Below are 19,208 nucleotides of genomic sequence, written 5' to 3' on the forward strand. Positions count from 1 at the left end.
CACATTTATTTTTATGCTTGGCTTTGGAAGAATTTCATGTTACAACAACTTATACAATAATCTCACTTTATTTAAAAAAAAAAAAAGGACAAAAGAAAACCATTCTATACTCTTTTGGAGCTTCTTATTAAGTGCCTATGGTGGCTTTTGTATCAATTACATCTCTCTTTTTGTTGTTTTCTCTCAACTCTAGCTTATTGACGCTCGTTTGAGTTTGCAATAATGCTAGTAGATATAAAACATTGAATTAACAATTTCACAATATTAAAGTTTGTTCCATTTTTTTTTTTTGTCGAGATAAGTTTATTCCATGTTAGATTGATACCATAGGATAATATCAAACTATAAAAACTTAAGTTAAGAATGCGAAACTAGACAAATGTATAGCTCTCCACTGGAGAGACAGGCGTTTCCTTAATGTTTGTCAAAGAAAACTTAAATGAACAACTAATCGAGTAACTGAAAACACAAATAATACAAGCGTTTGGATTAATATTCACAAAGAAAACAAGAAATTTAAAAAAAAAAGAAAAGAAATTAAGAAGCAAGAATTTACATAATATTATTTTATTTTCACCTTAGAGCAAGTAGTCTTATAGGGGTACCCTAACACTGAAAAGTAACAAAGCTTAAAAGTCTCATTGAATAAGAGGACATCCTTTAGCAATAACCCCAGGAGCAGTAGGACATTTAGCCAAAGGACAATGATCATCTGCTTCTAAACCCCACCAATTTACTCCAAATATATCATAACTTTGAAGTGTAAAATAACTCAATACACCCATAAAAGCAATTCCAGCATCCAAACCAGCTGATAATATATAATTGTGTCTTGCCCACCAACCCTTATACTTTCTATATATGTACAAGTTGAAGAATATGCCTACTATTCCCCAAGATGTATAGTTTAATGCCCTAGCAGGAGGCATACTCATTGTTGCTCCAATTATAATAGGCATGTTTATCAACTTGAGCCACTTTTTGTTCGGGTAAACAAGCGTAAGCGCCCAAGCTGGTATCGGAGCAACCAACCCGATAAAGAAGAACCAATTCATCTTTGAATATAACCCAAGCTTTCCGAACATACGTAGAGGTCCAATAACACCCCATATGATTGATGCATTGTAGAAGACATCGTCACCAGGACATGTCCATGGGCTTCCCTCTGGTAAGTTTGCTACATCACATATGTTTGGAATTGTTGTGAGTAACCACCATGCCGTTGCAAAATATACCTGAGATGCAACCACTGTGCCTGACAACTGGAAAACAACAAAAAAACTAAGATTAAAAGCGATCTAAAGTTGTGCGGCCTAGTCTCCTAAGCTACTCAGGTCGTTGTCTGATTTGAGGCTTCTGATGCCACGTGACTTTAGAACACTATCACTAGAAAAATTTGTGTAATCCCTTATAATTAAGGGGCGCCATACTTCGACCTCGTTCAATGTGGAATTGTCCACTTACAGCTAACCCTATTAGGCCAATTACAACAAAGACCATTCGGCCTCCTAGGTTGCTAGCACTTCCGAGCATCACGCCTTTAAAATGTGTCACGAAAAATGGTGCTTAATTCTTTATCAGGGGAACAACCATTCAATCTTTGATTGACGCGAGATTGTTTTCTTACTAGAAATGTAATATTATGACAAAATTATAAGATAATATTTTGAGGACCAGATAGGATAAATTAGAATTACCTGAACAATGAACATTGCCTTTGGTGGGATCTTCATGTAATGACCTAATTTGAAATCTCCAAGAAATGTGATAGCTTGACTCATACTGATATACCCATAGGTCTTGAAAGCAACATTTGCTAGAGGTTTCCCAGGATATAAGTACCCTATAACCAACTCTGTGATCACATTCAATCCTGGACTCTGCAAACATAATAAGGGTTTAGCTTCTGCTCTCTGTGAACCTATATACTTTCAGAAAGGTAGTATACTATCCGTGTCTCGAACATGAGAATAACATAGTAACCACTCCAACCAAGAGTTATTGACAAATGTTTCAATCTCTTAAAATACCCAATTAGTTCCGGAATAATTGAGATAAAGTTTTATACCTGATTAGTGGTAGCTGTTATAACACCAATAGGTAGAGTGAAAAATAAAGCCATTCCACAAGCAAGGAAAACTCCCCAATATGGAAGTTGCAATTGTTTGTCAAAGCCTTCACAAGTATAGAGAGCAAGAGCAACCATTGAAACCAATATAATATGAAACCACCATTGAGGAACTTGTTCATAATTGTTCATCAATCTACAATGAATATCACCTACATTGTTCCGAACTGCAATTCTTGTCTCGTTCCACATTTTCACTATAGTTCTGTAATATAATCAACAAAAGATTTCATCAATACTCTCGGAACTTTATAATCAATTTTAGGTCTATATTCATGTATTAACGTTAAAAAAGTAGTGTACATACCTTCCATGGAAAAGTGCAACATGAGAGATAGTCGCCATAAGAGACGCAAAGCTTAAACCATAAGTGAAAGCGAAGAAAACACTCAAATTAACCTTGCTATAAGCATCATATCCAACTTGATCAAACTCGAATATTTTTTGGTTTAAAACTCTTGACATATTATATGGTGCACCAGAAGAGTCGTAAACATGAGACGAAATGATAGGGAAACGTTTCGCTTCATATGAGTTAGTCCAATAAGCAATAGGAAGCATGATATAAACAACAATGACAAATCCAACTAGTACATTAATAATGGCGAAAGCGGGTGTTGCTAATGGGCTTCCAATAAAACCAGCTACAGTGTTCCAATCAAGAGTGAAGGAGCCAAGCCCAATACCGTGAAGACCCGACCCAATTTGTTGAGCTGTTATTGAGTTTTTCCATATCAAACAAACAACAGAGATAGCTGATATTGAAGGAAAGAAATAGCCAGGAATGACATAGTATGAGAAACTTGCTACTATCACAAGCAAGAAAAATTGTAATCTTGTTAATCCTCCCTTTGGCCTATTTCCTTCCTCATGTAGTGCCCTACAAATAAAAACAAAATTTGATCGAAAAATTTAATTTCTTAACCAAAATGTAAATCAGCACGTAATTGTATAACATTCTAATCACGTCAAAATTATCTTCAAAACTCTCAGTTTAACTTAGCAGCAGTGAAAACTCACTTTAGTTGGGTGGTAACATATGTATTTCTCCACTCTTTATACAGTAAGATTCAAATTTTACTGTATCAAAAAAAAAAGTTACCTGAATAGAGAGACTTGGACTAAGTTTGCAGGCCACCACATGTAAGGAGAGTCCACAAGATATTTTCTGAACAAACCGGCCCATCCGTACCCCAACATCTAAATTGCAACAAAATCAACAACCAACACAAAATGTTTCTTATATTGTCATATAAAAAATATCATAGCATCCACATTAATCATTTATGTAAGTCTACATTATGTATGTCTTTTAATATATTTTTTTACGTCTTTGCAGCAGACTGATACAAAACTCTCTTTGCCCTACGAGCACAGATTATACCTAGAATTAAAACTAATAGGAAGGGTAATTTAGGAAAATGCAACCATTATACCTGGGTAGTTTGTGCCAATAGCATAGCAGCAACAGGATTGATACCTCTGTGAAAAAATGCCTTAACAATTGTGATAATATGAACAGCATAAACTCCACTTCCTCCTGAACTTGCAAATATACTTATTAACACATGCTCTTTTAAATTGAATGGTCCTGGATTTAATGAAAACGACTTTCCCGATAACGGACAACGTATCGATTTTGTTGGTAGTGTAGCTGCCATAAGTTTACCGATAGGAAGAACCGCAATTTGAACACAAACCGAAGAAATGGAAAGTGGGTTTTGTCGATAACCAAAAAATTGATTCAAGAAAGCCAATAGAGCACAAGAAGTTAGCCCTAGAAACCATGTTCGAAATGTTAGACATGGCATATTTGGATCATCTGTTATTGGAACTGTTAATCTTACTTCTTCGATAGGGCAGTCATTAACTTCTGCATCGAACAAAAAGTTTAGATGTTAGATTTATAATTGCAATCAAAATAATTTTTCTACCTATTATTGCAGACAATCTATTTTTTTAATACACAGGCCAATCTAAGCGAAAAATGTTTCTTTGTGTCTCTTCGTACCTTCTGACAATATTTTGACCGATAAAAAGAAAATGTACGGAAAATATAGAATTATTACTTCAAATTGAAGAAAAAAAATGTTTTGCTTGAGAAATAAGAAAAAAAACTATTGAATATGGATAGAGATATTTTACCATTTTTCGAATTTTCAGAAGTAACAATGGGGTCGGGGTTTTCATGATCGATCGACCCTGTAGTCATTTTTGCTCCTTTCTTCTCTCTCTTTCTCCCTCTAGATGAGATGGGAAGAGAGGAAATTGTTATGAACAAATATCCCACTCTTCCTTGTGGGATAGAGAGATGAACATTCAAGTTTTTGTTTTTAAGATGAAAGAATTTTGCTAATTATGGTAGTACTAAAAATAAAAATGGTAGGAAAAAACAGAATCAAATAATAGGTATACATATTTGGACATAACACATGGCATGATCTTTATCACTTATATTTGAAACGGTTATAATGACTTAATATTCAAGCTTAATTAGTCTAGATACATAAAAACTATGTCATTACCGTTTTTGGAATGAGATTCTTAGAATCATATTTCTATTGAGAACAATTGGGGTATCGGAAATGTACTTTATTTTCTACACACTGAAATAGAATGCGGTATCACGAATTACAATCTGAAAGGGTAATCCATATACGTAAATATATCATGAATCTCGTCTCGAGCGAAATAGTTAATCTCGTTTTACCCTTCTAATCACTAATCTAAACTACCATTTTTCATTAAAAAATGTTACTTAGCCCAATTAAAAGTGGTTTGAATGGTTTGGACAAATTGATTGATGACGTCATGTTGATGGCATGTGCAAAATATGTCTTGTCAGACAATTTGAACCACTTTTTGTCAGATTAACTAGCATTATTAGTTCAACAAAAATAAAAATAAAAACTAGCATTATTATTTTCGACTATTATAACTAAGTCACCCTTAGTTTTAACTTTTGTGTTCGTCCAATTGAAATCTGAATAGAATGTACTCTTGGTGATTGCATTCCTTTCGTAGGGCCCAACTAGACCTAAAGCGTTTGTCCATGAATTTCTTATGGTAAATCTTAAGGCCTAAACTCTGACAATATGCATAATAAATGATCCAGATATAGAAACCTAAAAAGATTAACATGATCAATGTAATTTATTTGGTCAAAAGTAGTCCAAGATAATTGAGCAAAGAAACATTGTCAGTATGGTTAGGATTCAGTGTGAATACATACTTATTGTTGAACCTGGTCCAAATTATGGTGAACATTCAATTTATTAATTGGGCAGTTTATGTAACAAAACTTTGCTCGTTATGACATAAAATAACTTATAGAAGACCAATTTGACTGTTACTAAAGTATACCATTTATTGGGTGGATGAAATAATGGTAATTTTGGGGGATAGTCATTTTGATAGGAAAAGAGATCACAAAAATAAAATAAAATAAAAATAAACTCTCTCATCCAAAATAGCATCCACCTACAATTAGAATAATTCAGCTCTCTCATTGGATGTCATTGGGTGGATGAATGATTTAGGACTTAGTTGAGTCAATAAAGCATGAACAATGGGTCATGAAATCATTTTCTTTTAAAATTCTGGCGCCAAGTGCATTTGACACATCCAATTGTTAATATTCCACCCATTGGACACATTTAAATTAAGAACAATTCTAATGGTGGCAGCTTTAACCATGCGGCTAGCTGAAGGTTTCTGAGTAGTTTAAGACCATTTTTTTTACGGAAACCCGTAACGCATACCCTTGCCTATTACCTCTCCATTCCTTCACTAGACCACTATTTTTTTTATTTTTTATTTTTTTTTACGGAAACCCGTAACGCATACCCTTGCCTTTTACCTCTCCATTCCTTCACTAGACCACTAGACCACTACTTGATTCCGTACATCTATTTACAACCTAACACGTTTATAAACTTGGTATAAGGGGGTCATGGGCAAGTCTTGTTCTTTTACAAGCGAATGAGCTTTTCTTCCATGACCTGACACTACCTAAGATCAGAAAGAGGTTGGTTTGTATGTACTCGGCTCTTTTGGTTTCTCTAGAATGGTTATATAGGCCATAAAGAGAAGATGCCATATATTGAAATGAGAAACACAATTTGGAACGTACGTTTCCTTTGAAATGTCATGTCTTAATCGAGCAATCATGAGATGAGAGGTAATCACAGTTTCTAGGGAGCCAAAGGTGTTGAAGACACCATTTTTACCACAACTTAACTTGATGTGGTGATATTTCAGGAGACTAGATCCCATAGTTATTTTTTGAAGGAGTTGGAAATCGAAAAGGAATAAGAAACTGGAATATGGGCAGGTCAGTGAGTGGAAACCTTTAAGAAGAAGTTACCCAATTGTAGAAGAAATTACCCAATTGTAGAAAAGGTTACCCAATTGCAGAAAATGGTAAATATAACTCATCAATCATATTTTTTTGAGAGATACTGTTGGAAATACTAATTTCAATTATGGCCAATTATGAAGTGAAGTCATGGAGAATTTGGAGAGTAAGGAATTATTAGAAATATTAATCATTATGTAGTAATCTAAAGAGTCATGGTTAATGGTATAGAGAGTCCTTTAAGTCGTTTGCATTGAATGAGAAGATGTCGAGTCTTGAGAGGGTCAATAGCTATATAAATATGGACATGAAGATGTTAAAAGAAAAACAAGAAGATATAAGAATCATAAACCAAGTAGTACAAGAAAGTTTGTGCAAGTGATTGTTTTGAATGAGCTCCGTACATCTCCAAGTTAAGCTTTTGTTAAACCTCTCCTTCTTCCCTAATCCATTTTTATTTCCAACATATGCAATTTATTCGTTGCCATATGTAACCACTTGCACCCTTTATGTGTGGTTACACCCAAGAAGAACACATTTGGAGGACTTAGAAATTAGCTTGTCAGCTCTATAAGGGCCTCAATAAGGGTAAAGAGTGCATCCTCAAAAGAGAACAACTTCACAGGCTAATATCTTTTGTAGGCAATTTGCACCAAGTGATAAAAACATCAAGCATCAAGTTAGCAACAAGACGACTTAATGTTTGTTCGGTCCTGATGACCTAATGTGCAAGCCCCGTAATGTGCAGGGGCTTGAGTTGCTCGGCCTAGTCCTCTCATATCCCTTTGTCAACTGACACTATTGTTTCGCTGGAAAATCTTCATTACGTGGTCATTTACATATTTTTCATCTCATCTCCACATTTTTCTCTTATGTGTGTTTATTACTTCATGTCTTTTACCTCAAACTCATCCCTAATTCACATTTTTCAGGCACAACAAAAAATCATGTTAAGATAAGCGTGAAAGGAAACCCCCTTCGTTAGTGAATGAGGTTATTGCCCTTCACTTAGGGGGTTAACCCCAGAACATGCTTCAATAATGAGGGTGGATACGGTGGGGCATCACCCTCTTCATCGGTGGAAGGATTTGGATGTAGGGGTCAGGTATGTGTAAATTCTTTTATAGTTTTATTTTATGTGTTCAAGAAATTAAATGGGAGGGGGATCCCTAAAAATCTCTTGAGGAAATTTTAGCCACACCGCACCTCTGTGTTATGCGCACTGCAAAAGCACTTGACTTTATTAATCTACTATGACTAAGTCAACTCTTAAACACTTAATACCTCTTCCTTTCCCTAACCAATCTTCCCACATCTCCCTCTCTCCCTTTATTTCTTACTGAATCACACGATAATATTTTTCTCTTAGAATGTCGTGATACATCCAGCTAAAATGAATGACGTATATTTAGGGCATAAACCATTAACAGAAACCAATGATATGTAAAGATATAAGATAACACTTCAAGATCCATTACTACACGTCTACACCTGCTTCCATAATCCCATGATGAGGTTGTACATAAACCCCAAGAACTTGGTGGATTAATCAATCTTGAGCGAAATTGACAAAGGAGATGAGTGAGGATCCAGAAATGTTTCAGAAAGAGTTTTCATTTTTCGTATCAAGAAATTGATCAAGATGAAGAGATTGTGCGAGATGACTTGGTAGTCGAACTCGGGGCAGGAGTGGTGAATAACGTGTCTATAGTAATTTAGGATTTTGTGTGTTGCATATAACGAAAGATTCCTCACTTTTGTTAAAAGCGTCTCCTTTCCTCGCAATCCTCTTAAAATATTGCCTTAAGCGAAGCACATTTAACATTTCTGAGAGAGAGGATTGTTCGTACCTACCACTATATTGTACGGAGCATGTGGGCGGTCAGAATTTATCCCTAATTGTAGTAACACATATATCTGCAGGGATTCCGTCACGTTTTCCATTTCACAATCATGTTAAGAAAACCTCTGGGCTCTAGCTAGGAGGAGAGAAAAAAGCCCACACTCAACATCACGTTTTCCATACGTAATTGTCTCAACACTTCAACAACTCCCTCTCCCTCTCTCTCTAAAACTCTCCATTTTTTCTACTACAAGATCAATTCACAAACCCTCAACCATAATCTCTTCCTCTAGCTTCCCCCCATTTCAATCCCTTTTTCTATTTAGTGATCTGGGTCTTTCTGTCTTCTCATTTTCCTCATCCTCTCTGTTTCTCTCTCTCTACCTTTCTTCACAAAATTACCATCTTTTTATCTACCTCTAAACATGAGCACTACTTCTAGGGTTTCAATCCCAAACAACGTAAAGAAGATTATTCAAAGCATCAAAGAGATCACTGGAAATCATAGCGAAGATGACATTTACGCAATGCTTAAAGAGTGTTCCATGGATCCTAATGAAACCACTCAAAAGCTCTTGCTTCAAGGTACTTGTTTTGCTTATTGATTTGATTTTTGAGCTATTGATTTGGATTTTAGAGAGCGATCTGTTGGTTTATGGACCTTTTATTTTATAGGTTTTGCCGTTTTGTTCCACTGTATCAGAGAGGTATGAACATCTCGGTCTACTAAAACTTAGTTGGGTTTATTATGGGACTTTGATGGGTTTTCTAGTTTCATGTCTTTCCTCAAAACTGATTGAGTTTTCTTTGATGATGAATTGAAAGGCTTCTTAAATTTGTGGGTTTAAATGGGAAGGAACCATTGGAATTTCATGTTCCATGGTGGCACCAAGAATTTGATGCAACTCTTATTCCCATTGAACTGTCTGGAATGAGAGATGTAACCCTAGCTGCTAATTTTGATTTTGCTCATGTGATTGATGTCTAAATTCTTGTTTTTGTTTTCTTACTTGGTATTATAATGTTACTATTAATTTTTTGATATTTTGTTTACTATTGATGTCATTTCTAATTGATAAGCTATGGTAAAACAGTAAGTTGCAGCATGCTTTAAGAAAACTATTGAATAGAATATCGACATTGATTTGTTGAGCTTTACTGAAAAGTCACCTAGATCCCTGATTCAGTATAAATTAGACAGTTGAAAGTGTGTTTTAGTAGATAAGCTACAGAGTTGATAGTGAGATGCTAGTTGTTTTCATGATGTATTTTAGACTTGTAGTAATGTAGTGTTAGAGCTCAAAAGTCGGACACCGAGAGGCCGACCCTTGTACACTCTTTTCCTGGGTCCTCTAATATTTTACTTTCCGACATCCTCAAGGTTATTTAGGCAATTTCTGTGCCGCATCTCACGATTGTGGTCTTTCTCATGTTTCTCTCTCTTTATTTTATCACGATCACTTGTTAAAGGACGACAAGTTGAGAACCGCTTGAAACATATGTTGTAGAGACTTTCTTTCTTAGTGAAGTTATAATAATTGCATGGTTTTGTCCCGCAGATACATTTCATGAGGTTAAAAGGAAGCGTGACAAGAAAAAAGAGGTAAGCTTGCTGAATGCTGATCATTATCTCCTTTAGGTTTTTTTGATGCTCAGCTGTTTTTGACTCTTAAGTTGTGATCATTTTCTGAAAGTTAGCTTTTCATCGTTCTGATGTGATCGGTTTAAGATTACTATAACAAATTGCTGCTAATTGTGGTAAAAAATTCCATAGATTCAGATTCCAGAGTCTCCGACAACTTTAATGTTGTTTGTGCAGCAGATTTCCTTCTTAATTTGTATATCTGTTTCACATTTTGCCCATCTTTACCGCCCTTCACTTGGTAGTGGTATTAGTGGTTTAGCATTAGGATTAAATTGAGATTAGTCTTTTTTCGTTAAGATGCCAATAGATGTGATTCTTAACACTCTTGCTGTCTGTTAATTTTGTATATTGTGGCTTGCATGTGTAAGAGATCAAAACAAAGGTACAACTAAATCTGAATGTAACATTTGTGGAAGACTTTAATAATAGAAGAAAAAAAAGATTTTAATTGGACACAAATTGTAGCTGAGATGGTTGAAATGGCCGAACTTTGACCAGTCCGGCTAGTGAGTATAAAAACCATTGATCGTCAACCTTTATGCGATATATCTAGATCATAACACCACATAGTATTAACGATCCATTGTCTTGTGTATTGAGTACTAAATTATCAGTCAATCCAAACACAAAAATAGGCAACAGCAGTTGGAACTACTGGGTCTTGCAGATTGCTGAAGAATTTATTAATTAACAAGTTAAGACAACTATTATTTTTCATGGTTTAAAGAGCCAGAAGAAGAAAAGAAGAAGTGAAGTTAATACTATGTTATAACTAATCCAGGATCGTTACCAAATCCCTTCCGAACTATCTGCTGTTTGCTTGATGCTTTTTTTCTTCTTAGCAATGACATCTGAGCCATGTCCCCATAACTGTTAATGTTTTAATGTTTTTCTTATGTGTTAATTTGCATCTGTGGTCTTTGCCTTGTCTTTTTGGATCCTTCAACCAGCATGTTTCTTCTCACTGATGATAGGTAGTACCATCAGTGGGGATCAACATTCCAGTGAATGGTTTTATTAGAGTAAGATTACAAGTTTCATAGAGAGTCAAACCGTCAAACATTATTGCATTTTTTTCGATTAATTGTTTCCTTATCATCATACCGTAATTGTTTAAGCGTGCATTAATTGTTTTATTGCAGAACCAGAATAAAGAATCGGCAGACTCTAGGCGGGGACTAGGCTCACAGGGACCGGGAGGTAGGGGTGCGCGGGGGAACCATTCATCTCATCGCGTTTCTCATGGTATTCAATTCTTCACAAGGGCTTCATTTGCTTGTTGTGTAGTTGCTCGTTTTGTTTCTTTTCTACATCTATTTTTGCTTTTTTGGGTGTAGCTATTTGAAATTTCTAACAAAAGCATATATTTGCAATTTTGTCTAAGAATGTTAAACAGTGAGGCTGATACTCTTCCAACTGAGTTTTTTGATGGTTGGGAATTTTAGCTTCAAAACATATTTCATCCTTGGTGATGCTTATGTGAGCGTTATATTTCCTATTGATTGGTTGGTGAATTTGCCATTGAGCTGTATAATTAATATGAAGCTGTAATGCAGATATATTGCGTATTGTCCCTTGCTGATAGGCGTCTGATTCCATTACGAACTACTTGGTGTTTTGGCTCACAGACGTAGTAATAAGGATTTTTGTGCTCCTTTCAGGTGTTGGTGATGTTAAGGTTGCTTCTGCTGGAAAGGAAACTGGCATCAAACAAGGTGCAGAGAGAATTGTTACACCTGCTTCTCTGTCAACTTCGCAGGAGGCAGAAAATAAAGCAATAACTTCTCATTCAAGGTGAGAACCATCATAGATATTCTTTTCTATTTGAATGCTGTTTAAGTAGAATATCGAGCAATTATGGTGGCAGTTGGCACATATATGAGTATAGGTTAAACTTTTCATATCATTAAAAAATGTCCACATTTGTATTACTTTTGATGTCCTGTACATGTCACAGATCTTCAGCCCCAATAGTCAAGGAACCAAAAAAAGCTGCTTCCAGCCATAGAAGTGCTTCTGTAGGCAGTGCAACCAACCATACTTTAGATGATTCAGTTGCTGATGCCAATAATCTGGGGAAAGTAATGGAACCATCTATTCCTATTGAAAGTGTTCCATTTCAAGAGAGAGGTACATGTGGCAAACATATGCCAACTTTCCTCGTAAAATTTTTCTTGCTAGCCCTTGAAGTCCTTCACTAAGGTTTTAGTTATTGTAGAAATGCTGCCTCTTGTGTAATTACTCTCTCGTGCAGGGGCTACAGTTACACAGGAAAGGGGTAGCCAACAAACAAATTCCGAAGTCCCCTCTGAGAGTCAATCAACTTCCTCTCAGAATTTAGGAGATCGTCATCAAATAGAAAAATATTTACCTCATGACGTCGTCAACTCTGAATTGCCTTCATCCAAAGCACCTGCAGATATTGGAAACTCCTTCATACATGGGAAGATGCCTAGCGAAATCCAGGGAGTTGAAAAACCTCAGGGTTTCGAATCATCAGAACCATCGTACTTATCTATCCATGGAGGTGCTTTGCCTGTTTGGCCTTCATCTAATTATGGCAACAGTTCTCAACAGCTTAATGGTTCTCATAAAGGTAATGTGGTTGCTATTTATTTTAACACTTAGCTTTTCATTAATTTCAAGGATATATGTATACGGGTATTAGTAGTTGCTAAAGTCAGTAGTTCCCCACAAGGGTGCTGGTCCCATAGGATGCAAACTGGGCAGCAAGCTATGATTATGATTATCTGGACCTAGAGACTACAGTATAGACAAATCCATTGAAATGTTGGCGCTACTATTCTCTAGTTATGCCTTCTTTAATTTGTCTCACATTGCTTAGAAAGACCTAAGTATAATGTAACCTAGCTAGAGGGCTGTATGGTGCCTGAATCAAGAACAATATGGTTCGTATCAGGACATGTTTACATCTGTAGTTGTACACAAAAATTGTAGTAAACCAGTGAAGATACACCTCAAGTTATATTTGTGCTATCAACTTCTGTAAAACTCTGTACTTACATATGCTAATTCAAAATTTTCTTATATTAATTAAAGCATTTTTGATAACTGAATATAATTGCAGAAAATATGAGGGATTTCTTATGGTATATAAATTAGAAAAAAAACGTCATTGGTTGTGCGTGGGAATTTTTTTTGCAAAAAAACGAGTTTACGAGGTTGGGGATCAATGATAAAGTAAGTAATTCAGCTTTTCTAACCAATTGGTGTGGCAATTTGGTAATGTGGAAATGGCAATTTGGAAGATGCTCATGAAGGAGAAATATGGAGCAAATTGGGAAAACCTTCATGTACTTATGGTGGTACAGTGTGGAGATGGCTATATAATCATATAGATAGGTTTAAAGATCTGGTCTCCTTGAGTGCGGGATAGAGTGTGCATTAAGTTGTTTAAGGATATTAATTGCTCAGACAATAATTCAGAATTACTTCCCGAGTAGTGCTCTCTTTATCTGGAATGAAAGAGGTTAATGTCTCTGAATGCTAAAGTATCTCAGATGAGGATGTAACTTGGGATCTTGGATTTATAAGGAATCTCAACAATTCTGAGGTTGATGAGATCGTGACTCTTCCAAATCTTATTGAAAGGACAATCCTTCGGGAAGATTTTAGGATATGGAAGAGCGATATACATGTAAAGGTTTTTGAGTAAAATTAAGTTATGATGCGTCGGTGAGAAATGGACCGTCCCCAGAGGATTTGAATCAAGTAACAAGTAAAGTCATCTTATTGGAGAAAGAAGCACCTTTCGCAGGTGAGTTTCTTCGTATGGATAGCTTGCAAAGAGAAGATTATAGTGATAGAATGTTTTAACAAACTAGGAGGGAATTGAATGATTCCTTTTATTGGCGAAAGCTCTTCCTTGGAGGAAGCGATGGATCTTTGGAATTTAATCCCACATGCAATAATTTGAGGTATTTGTAGATCGAGGAATATGGCGATCTTTTAAGGGGAAATAATAGTGTTGATAATATTATTGTTAAAGGAAAGATTCTCCCCTTGTTTATTGGGCAAAATGCACGAATTGGACACAGTTGGTCTCATACAGGGAATTTGTGTCAAATTGGGAGGTTATTTTTAAGAAATTGTAATTTTATTCGCATTAGTTGGATGTCCATGGAATCAAGTTAAGATCCCTTTTATTGTAAACAAAATTTAAATTAGTATATAATTCTTTTTCTTTTTCAAAAAGAACTGCCTGTAACTGTTCAGACAAGCAGAAGCGAACTCTTCTGTCTTTCTTAATTGAAAAGCTGACGTGACAATTTGTGTCTTTTTTCAGCTATAGGCCCTGTGAAGGAGTGGAAGCCAAAGCTGACAACTCCTACCGCGTCCCTAGTTCCTGGAACAGTTGGCACATCTGAGGTCTTAACCATGAAAACTGAAGCTGTTGTTGAGTCGCCACCCACAGCGGTTGCATCTCCTTTTGAAAATGCAACTCCGGAGCTGCAGAAGAAGCTAGAGGGGTTGCATGTGTCTCATGGTAAGCATGTTATCATTCCAAACCATCTCCAAGTCCCCAAAGAGGAAAGGTTTTCTTTGACTTTTGGAAGCTTTGATGCTACATTTGGTGTAAGCACAAGCTGCACTGATAGCCGTGATAACGTGAAGAGCACAGAACCTCTATCTAGTTTCTCTGAAGGGATTACAGAAGCTGCAGAGGATCCTTCGTCTAGGTACTTTAATGTTAACTTACTTTTGATTCATTATTTTGATGTTCTTAACTTGTAAGTATACCTTACTTATCTTAGTTTTACTTCTATCTATTTGAGGATATATATATATATATCGGTTTTAGGAGAACCACCTATTGCTGCTCCGGATATATCGGGTGCAGGAGGTCCTTAAGTTATCCATGATCTGATTAATATTCTTGAGGAGTTTATACTTATTTTCAATTGTTCTGTCGAACTTTGAAAATGAAAAGCAGAAAATTTATCCTTTTTGTCGGTTTATGTTGCAATGTACATACTTGACACTGTCGTATATTGGAACGTTAATTTAAAATGGAGTGCCATTAGTCATATCATATCAATCATTGCTTACTTTATGTTATGGCTTTTAAAAGAGTGAAAATTATGGAACACCCATCGTCATTACTTTTATTTGCACCTAAATGCCATTACATCTAGTTTAATGAAGTAGTGAACCCTTCAAATTCGTCTGCTGTTACAAATAATTGTACTGAAGTTATAAGTAAATCCCCGTTAAAACTTCCATCATCGAATTTACGGATATTCCCCTAGTTTATTCTGCTGGTGTATCTTCTGAATATGTCTCTTTACATAGTCTGATTTGGTACCTTCATAACTAAATTCAGCAACCAAATTGAATCTCCTGACTCTGAAGAAGGAGGAGATTACAGTCATACACAATCACCAACAAATATGCAAGAAAATTTATCATCTGGAGAAGTAGAAAATGAAGCACCTGAATGTGAAAACATCAAGCCAGAGATAGCAATGCCTCCAGCAGCTCCTCGTTATTCAGTTCATACTACGCCAACTTACTGCAGTTTCGGTTTGATGCCACCAATGCTAGGAACCCAGTTTGCACCTTTTGATAGCTCTGAACCTGAGTCGCACGATGTCTCCCATCTTCCAGGATTTCTTGTAAGCACAAAATATTCACCCTTACTTTTAACATATTGAAAGTTGTTTGTTGTGTTTTTATTAGGTTCCTTTCTGCTTTATCTTTATTATTGTTAAATTGTTATATACCTTAGTTTTTGTCTATTATTTTTACTATGGAGTGTAAACTCAATTTTCCTCCTTTATACATGTGTTGCTAACATATAATTGTGTTATTTAGGTTCAACAACCCTTTGATCCATCGGCTAACTACTATACCCAATTATACCGTCCTAGTGCTGATGGTGATGGTCGGATTTCTCCTTTTCTCCCAGCTGGAGGTCCTACCAAGTACAATGGAAATATTGCAGTATTGTCTTCTCAAGCGGGGCAGGAATCTCAAGAGGTCTGGACATGTTACATGCGTGACATTGATTTTTTTTTCCCTACACCTAATTATTCCTTTGATGCTATTCTTACTTCTACTATACCATTTCAAACGCCAAACAGAACATTATGTTTATCGTAATAGAAAGAACATTTATTATGACCTTTGTTTCTTGGGCTGGCTGATTGTGCATCTCACGTGCCTTTTTCAGTTGTTAGGAAGAAGTATCATTTTGTTTGAGGAAGCTCTTAGGAAACCGTTTCTATGACTTTTTTCCTTTGTTTGACTTGTGATTCAATGATCTTTTTTCAATCTTCTGATGCATATACATTTCCAGGCACACAGTGGGAACTCCCAGGTTCTCTCTACAGCAGATCCAACCCCACAGGTGACCCAATCTGCCGCAGTTTTACGGAGCTCTATAGCTATGACTCAACACCCAGTTCCAGTTTTCCGGCAATCTGCCGGTGTACACTTACCCCATTATCCTACTAACTACATTCCATATAACCAGTTCTTCTCCCCACTCTATGTTCAACCTCCGTCTATTCATCATTTTCCTGGCAACCCTCCTTTCCCTCAGCAACCTCCAACTGGCAATGTATATCCATCTCCAGCAGCGACAGCAGCAGCTGCAACTGGAGTGAAATACTCCTACCCAAACTTGAAGTCTGGAAATAGTACTGGAAATTCAGCCCATGTTGGAATTCAAACTGGTTACGGACCATACAGCTCCTCTTCAGCCAGTTATGGCCCAAGTCCTGCTACCAGTGCTGGAAATTCAACTCGCAATGAGGACCGAGCAGCATCACAGTACAAGGAAAATAATGTCTACTTCACTGGACATCAGGTCAGTTTTGCTGTTTCTGTTATTTGTCTTGAATACAATTTATACTCGGACTTCTGCAAGAGCAGTCAAAAGTATTTCATTTCTGTAGTTCTATACCGGGTTTCTACTGCAATTGAAAAGGCAAAATAATTAGAGCAAGGTTGGTATAAGTAAAGATATTTGTTACCTGTTGATTGTCTTTTAATGCCATTTGTATTAAAGTTGTTAGAGACAGTTATAATATAGTAGTATCCGATTGTTTTTATAAGCATAATATTCAACAAATGGACTGGAGACTAGTAATATCAAATACCATATTTGGAGAAGGGTATCAAGACGATGTAAAACTTACATCGGAAAAGAAGAGCTACGGAGTGAGAAAAAATGGAATAGGGAATCACTTAACCAGCCATAATGGGGACCCACGTAATGGGTACTAGCGGAAGACAAATAAGAAATCTCAGTAGTACAGGAATTATATGCTGGAGTTGGTTGAGCTTGAATTTGAAAACTTTATGAGCATATAAAAAGTGCACGTACAAAAATTGGAGGGCATATATGAGCCTACTTAGCGAAGCAAATGTTACATTTTTCTTGTCAGGTATTGATCACAAATGGAAATGGTTCTATGCAGAGTTAAGGTCTCACAGAAATTAACCTTCTGAAAATTGAGGCGCTTTCTTGTGATTGTTCCAACCAGGAACCATCTCACTAGTAGAAATACACCAAGACCGGTGACGAGTTCAGTTTCAATTCTTCCATGTTATGAGTACATCTTTCTAGATACTATTATCACCTGGAAATTGAATTATATTAATCGCCTGTGTATAATACCAAGTCTTGTAAAATTTTCTTTCTTCAGGTATGATCCTGGGTAGGCAAGTTTTAGAATGGAACTTATTTTATTGATTTTATTCTTCTGATTTTTGGATGCAGAGTGAAGGTGCTGCTGTCTATTTGCCTGCACCGAGCAGAGACATTCCCGGATTGCAAACTAGCTCTTTTTACAACCTGCCCCCACAGGGGCAGCATTTGGCGTTCCCCTCTCAGGGTGGCCATGGTACCTTTCCTGGATTATATCACCCAGTTCTTCAACAGGCCCAAACCATGGGTGGAGGTGTCGAAATTGCGGGACCTCCTACCAGCATTTATCAGCAACCTCAACGTCCACATACCAACTGGCCTCATAATTATTGAAACAAGGTATTATTTTCGGGCCATCCACAAGACAACAATTACATGTTAATCTTGAGATTTTCAGAAAAAAAAAGAAGATTTCGGTTTGTGATAAAAATCAGAAAGAAGTACAGGAATGGCCCCCAAATGGAGAATGTAAATATAAGAGAGATGCCCAAGGAAAATCAGGTAAAGAACCCTATTCAAGAGGAAAAATCAAAAACCTATATTGATTGATGACAATTTACCATTTCTAAGCTAGTCTCAAGGGTTTGAGGTGATCGGCAGGTCTCTTAGTTCTCGCGTTTTTGCTATTTTCTTTGTTGATTAACATTTTGTTTCCTTTTAACTTGGTCCCACCGATGCAGTAGTTTTTCGGTTTTCTTGTTCTCCAATTTTTTTTAAAGTCTACTTTTTAGGACTTTGGAAGGTAGGTTGCTTTTCTATTATTCTTTACTTTTACCTCTATCTTGTATATTAAATTTTTGATGATAAGGGAAAATGTACTGCCAAGTTTGTAATTTATAAGAGGATTTTTTATTTTATTTCAATCCTTCTGTGATTTTCTGTAACCTGTAATTGCCTAAATTGCTGTCGTTGGCAACACGATGTAATTAAGGACTGTCGAAGACCCACTGCTCAAATTCTTGGAACTATAGGTGACTGTAGTGCTCTAGTAAGACATTTTCTTGAAGGAACAAAATCTTGTAGGTGTTGGATATGGGGTCTTGGTGGCTAAGCGTTTGTAATCTACTGATTTTCGTGGTTCAGGCTGGTGAGAAACACGTCTGCGAGGGTGCATAGTACTGCATTGTGTTGGGATAGCGTTTGAAATCTTGTCTATAGGTGTAAGTTGATGCTTATTAAGTATTAATGTGAATCTTAAAGTCAATACGACATTGCAACTTTTGTATATAAAAAGCTATAAAAACTATGGTACTCTGAGTGCAAACCTATATAACAGCGGCGTGATTGAGATTTAGGGCGTGGTGAAGTTTTGTAAGGGCATAATCATAGTTTGTTCATCAAAAAACAAAATATAAGATCATAGTTATTCACAGTAAGTCAGGTGATTAAATCTCTTATTTGGAGGGTGGAATAAAAGCAATTCTCCTTGAAGCTTTGTAGTTTTATGAAGCAGAAAATGACAAAGTAAGATTTTCCAAAAGAAAATTGAATTTCTAATATCATGGGAGCAAATAATATGTTTGGAGTCAATCCTCTTATGTATTTCGCTATTAATACGAT

General features: G+C 36.2%; 2 protein-coding genes across 3 annotated transcripts; one reads left to right on the forward strand and one right to left on the reverse strand.

The window, feature by feature from the left end:
* Positions 1 to 472: 472 nt before the first annotated feature.
* LOC147536406 (oligopeptide transporter 1-like) lies at positions 473 to 4,598 on the reverse strand. Its single transcript, XM_086640523.1, has 7 exons — positions 4,274 to 4,598; positions 3,565 to 4,001; positions 3,231 to 3,328; positions 2,436 to 3,008; positions 2,069 to 2,333; positions 1,698 to 1,880; positions 473 to 1,262 (listed from the first exon to the last, which is right to left on the reverse strand). Exons 1-7 carry the CDS (start codon positions 4,338 to 4,340, stop codon positions 639 to 641), a joined length of 2,247 nt encoding a protein of 748 aa, XP_086496649.1. The 5' UTR covers positions 4,341 to 4,598; the 3' UTR covers positions 473 to 638.
* Positions 4,599 to 8,376: 3,778 nt separating this feature from the next.
* On the forward strand, positions 8,377 to 18,511 carry LOC147536407 (uncharacterized). 2 transcript variants are annotated; one of them, XM_086639592.1, is made up of 11 exons: positions 8,377 to 8,913; positions 9,888 to 9,931; positions 11,116 to 11,218; positions 11,635 to 11,767; positions 11,931 to 12,103; positions 12,228 to 12,569; positions 14,280 to 14,673; positions 15,318 to 15,609; positions 15,809 to 15,973; positions 16,293 to 16,805; positions 17,721 to 18,511. In XM_086639592.1, the coding sequence occupies exons 1-11, from the start codon at positions 8,754 to 8,756 to the stop codon at positions 17,979 to 17,981; spliced, it is 2,580 nt and encodes an 859-aa protein (XP_086495718.1). In that variant the 5' UTR covers positions 8,377 to 8,753; the 3' UTR covers positions 17,982 to 18,511. The 2 variants fall into 2 exon arrangements, with proteins under 2 accessions (XP_086495718.1, XP_086495719.1); XM_086639593.1 differs by having other exon boundaries at positions 8,429 to 8,913; positions 12,237 to 12,569.
* The last annotated feature ends 697 nt before the right edge of the window (positions 18,512 to 19,208 follow it).

The sequence above is a fragment of the Eschscholzia californica genome, unplaced genomic scaffold, assembly GCF_041429995.1.
Source record: "Eschscholzia californica isolate CP2 unplaced genomic scaffold, dmEscCali1.0.p SCAF_5, whole genome shotgun sequence".
NCBI classification, from domain to species: Eukaryota; Viridiplantae; Streptophyta; class Magnoliopsida; order Ranunculales; family Papaveraceae; genus Eschscholzia; species Eschscholzia californica.

Excerpts from the sequence above, each read along its gene's own strand:
- LOC147536406 (XM_086640523.1), bottom strand. The coding sequence starts at position 4,340 with ATGACTACAGGGTCGATCGATCATGAAAACCCCGACCCCATTGTTACT. Across the intron at positions 4,002-4,273 it reads TTCTGAAAATTCGAAAAATG|AAGTTAATGACTGCCCTATC; the intron begins GTAAAATATCTC and ends TGTTCGATGCAG. Across the intron at positions 1,881-2,068 it reads TAACAGCTACCACTAATCAG|AGTCCAGGATTGAATGTGAT; the intron begins GTATAAAACTTT and ends TTATGTTTGCAG.
- LOC147536407 (XM_086639592.1), top strand. The coding sequence starts at position 8,754 with ATGAGCACTACTTCTAGGGTTTCAATCCCAAACAACGTAAAGAAGATT. Across the intron at positions 11,768-11,930 it reads GCAATAACTTCTCATTCAAG|ATCTTCAGCCCCAATAGTCA; the intron begins GTGAGAACCATC and ends TACATGTCACAG. Across the intron at positions 15,974-16,292 it reads CGGGGCAGGAATCTCAAGAG|GCACACAGTGGGAACTCCCA; the intron begins GTCTGGACATGT and ends ATACATTTCCAG.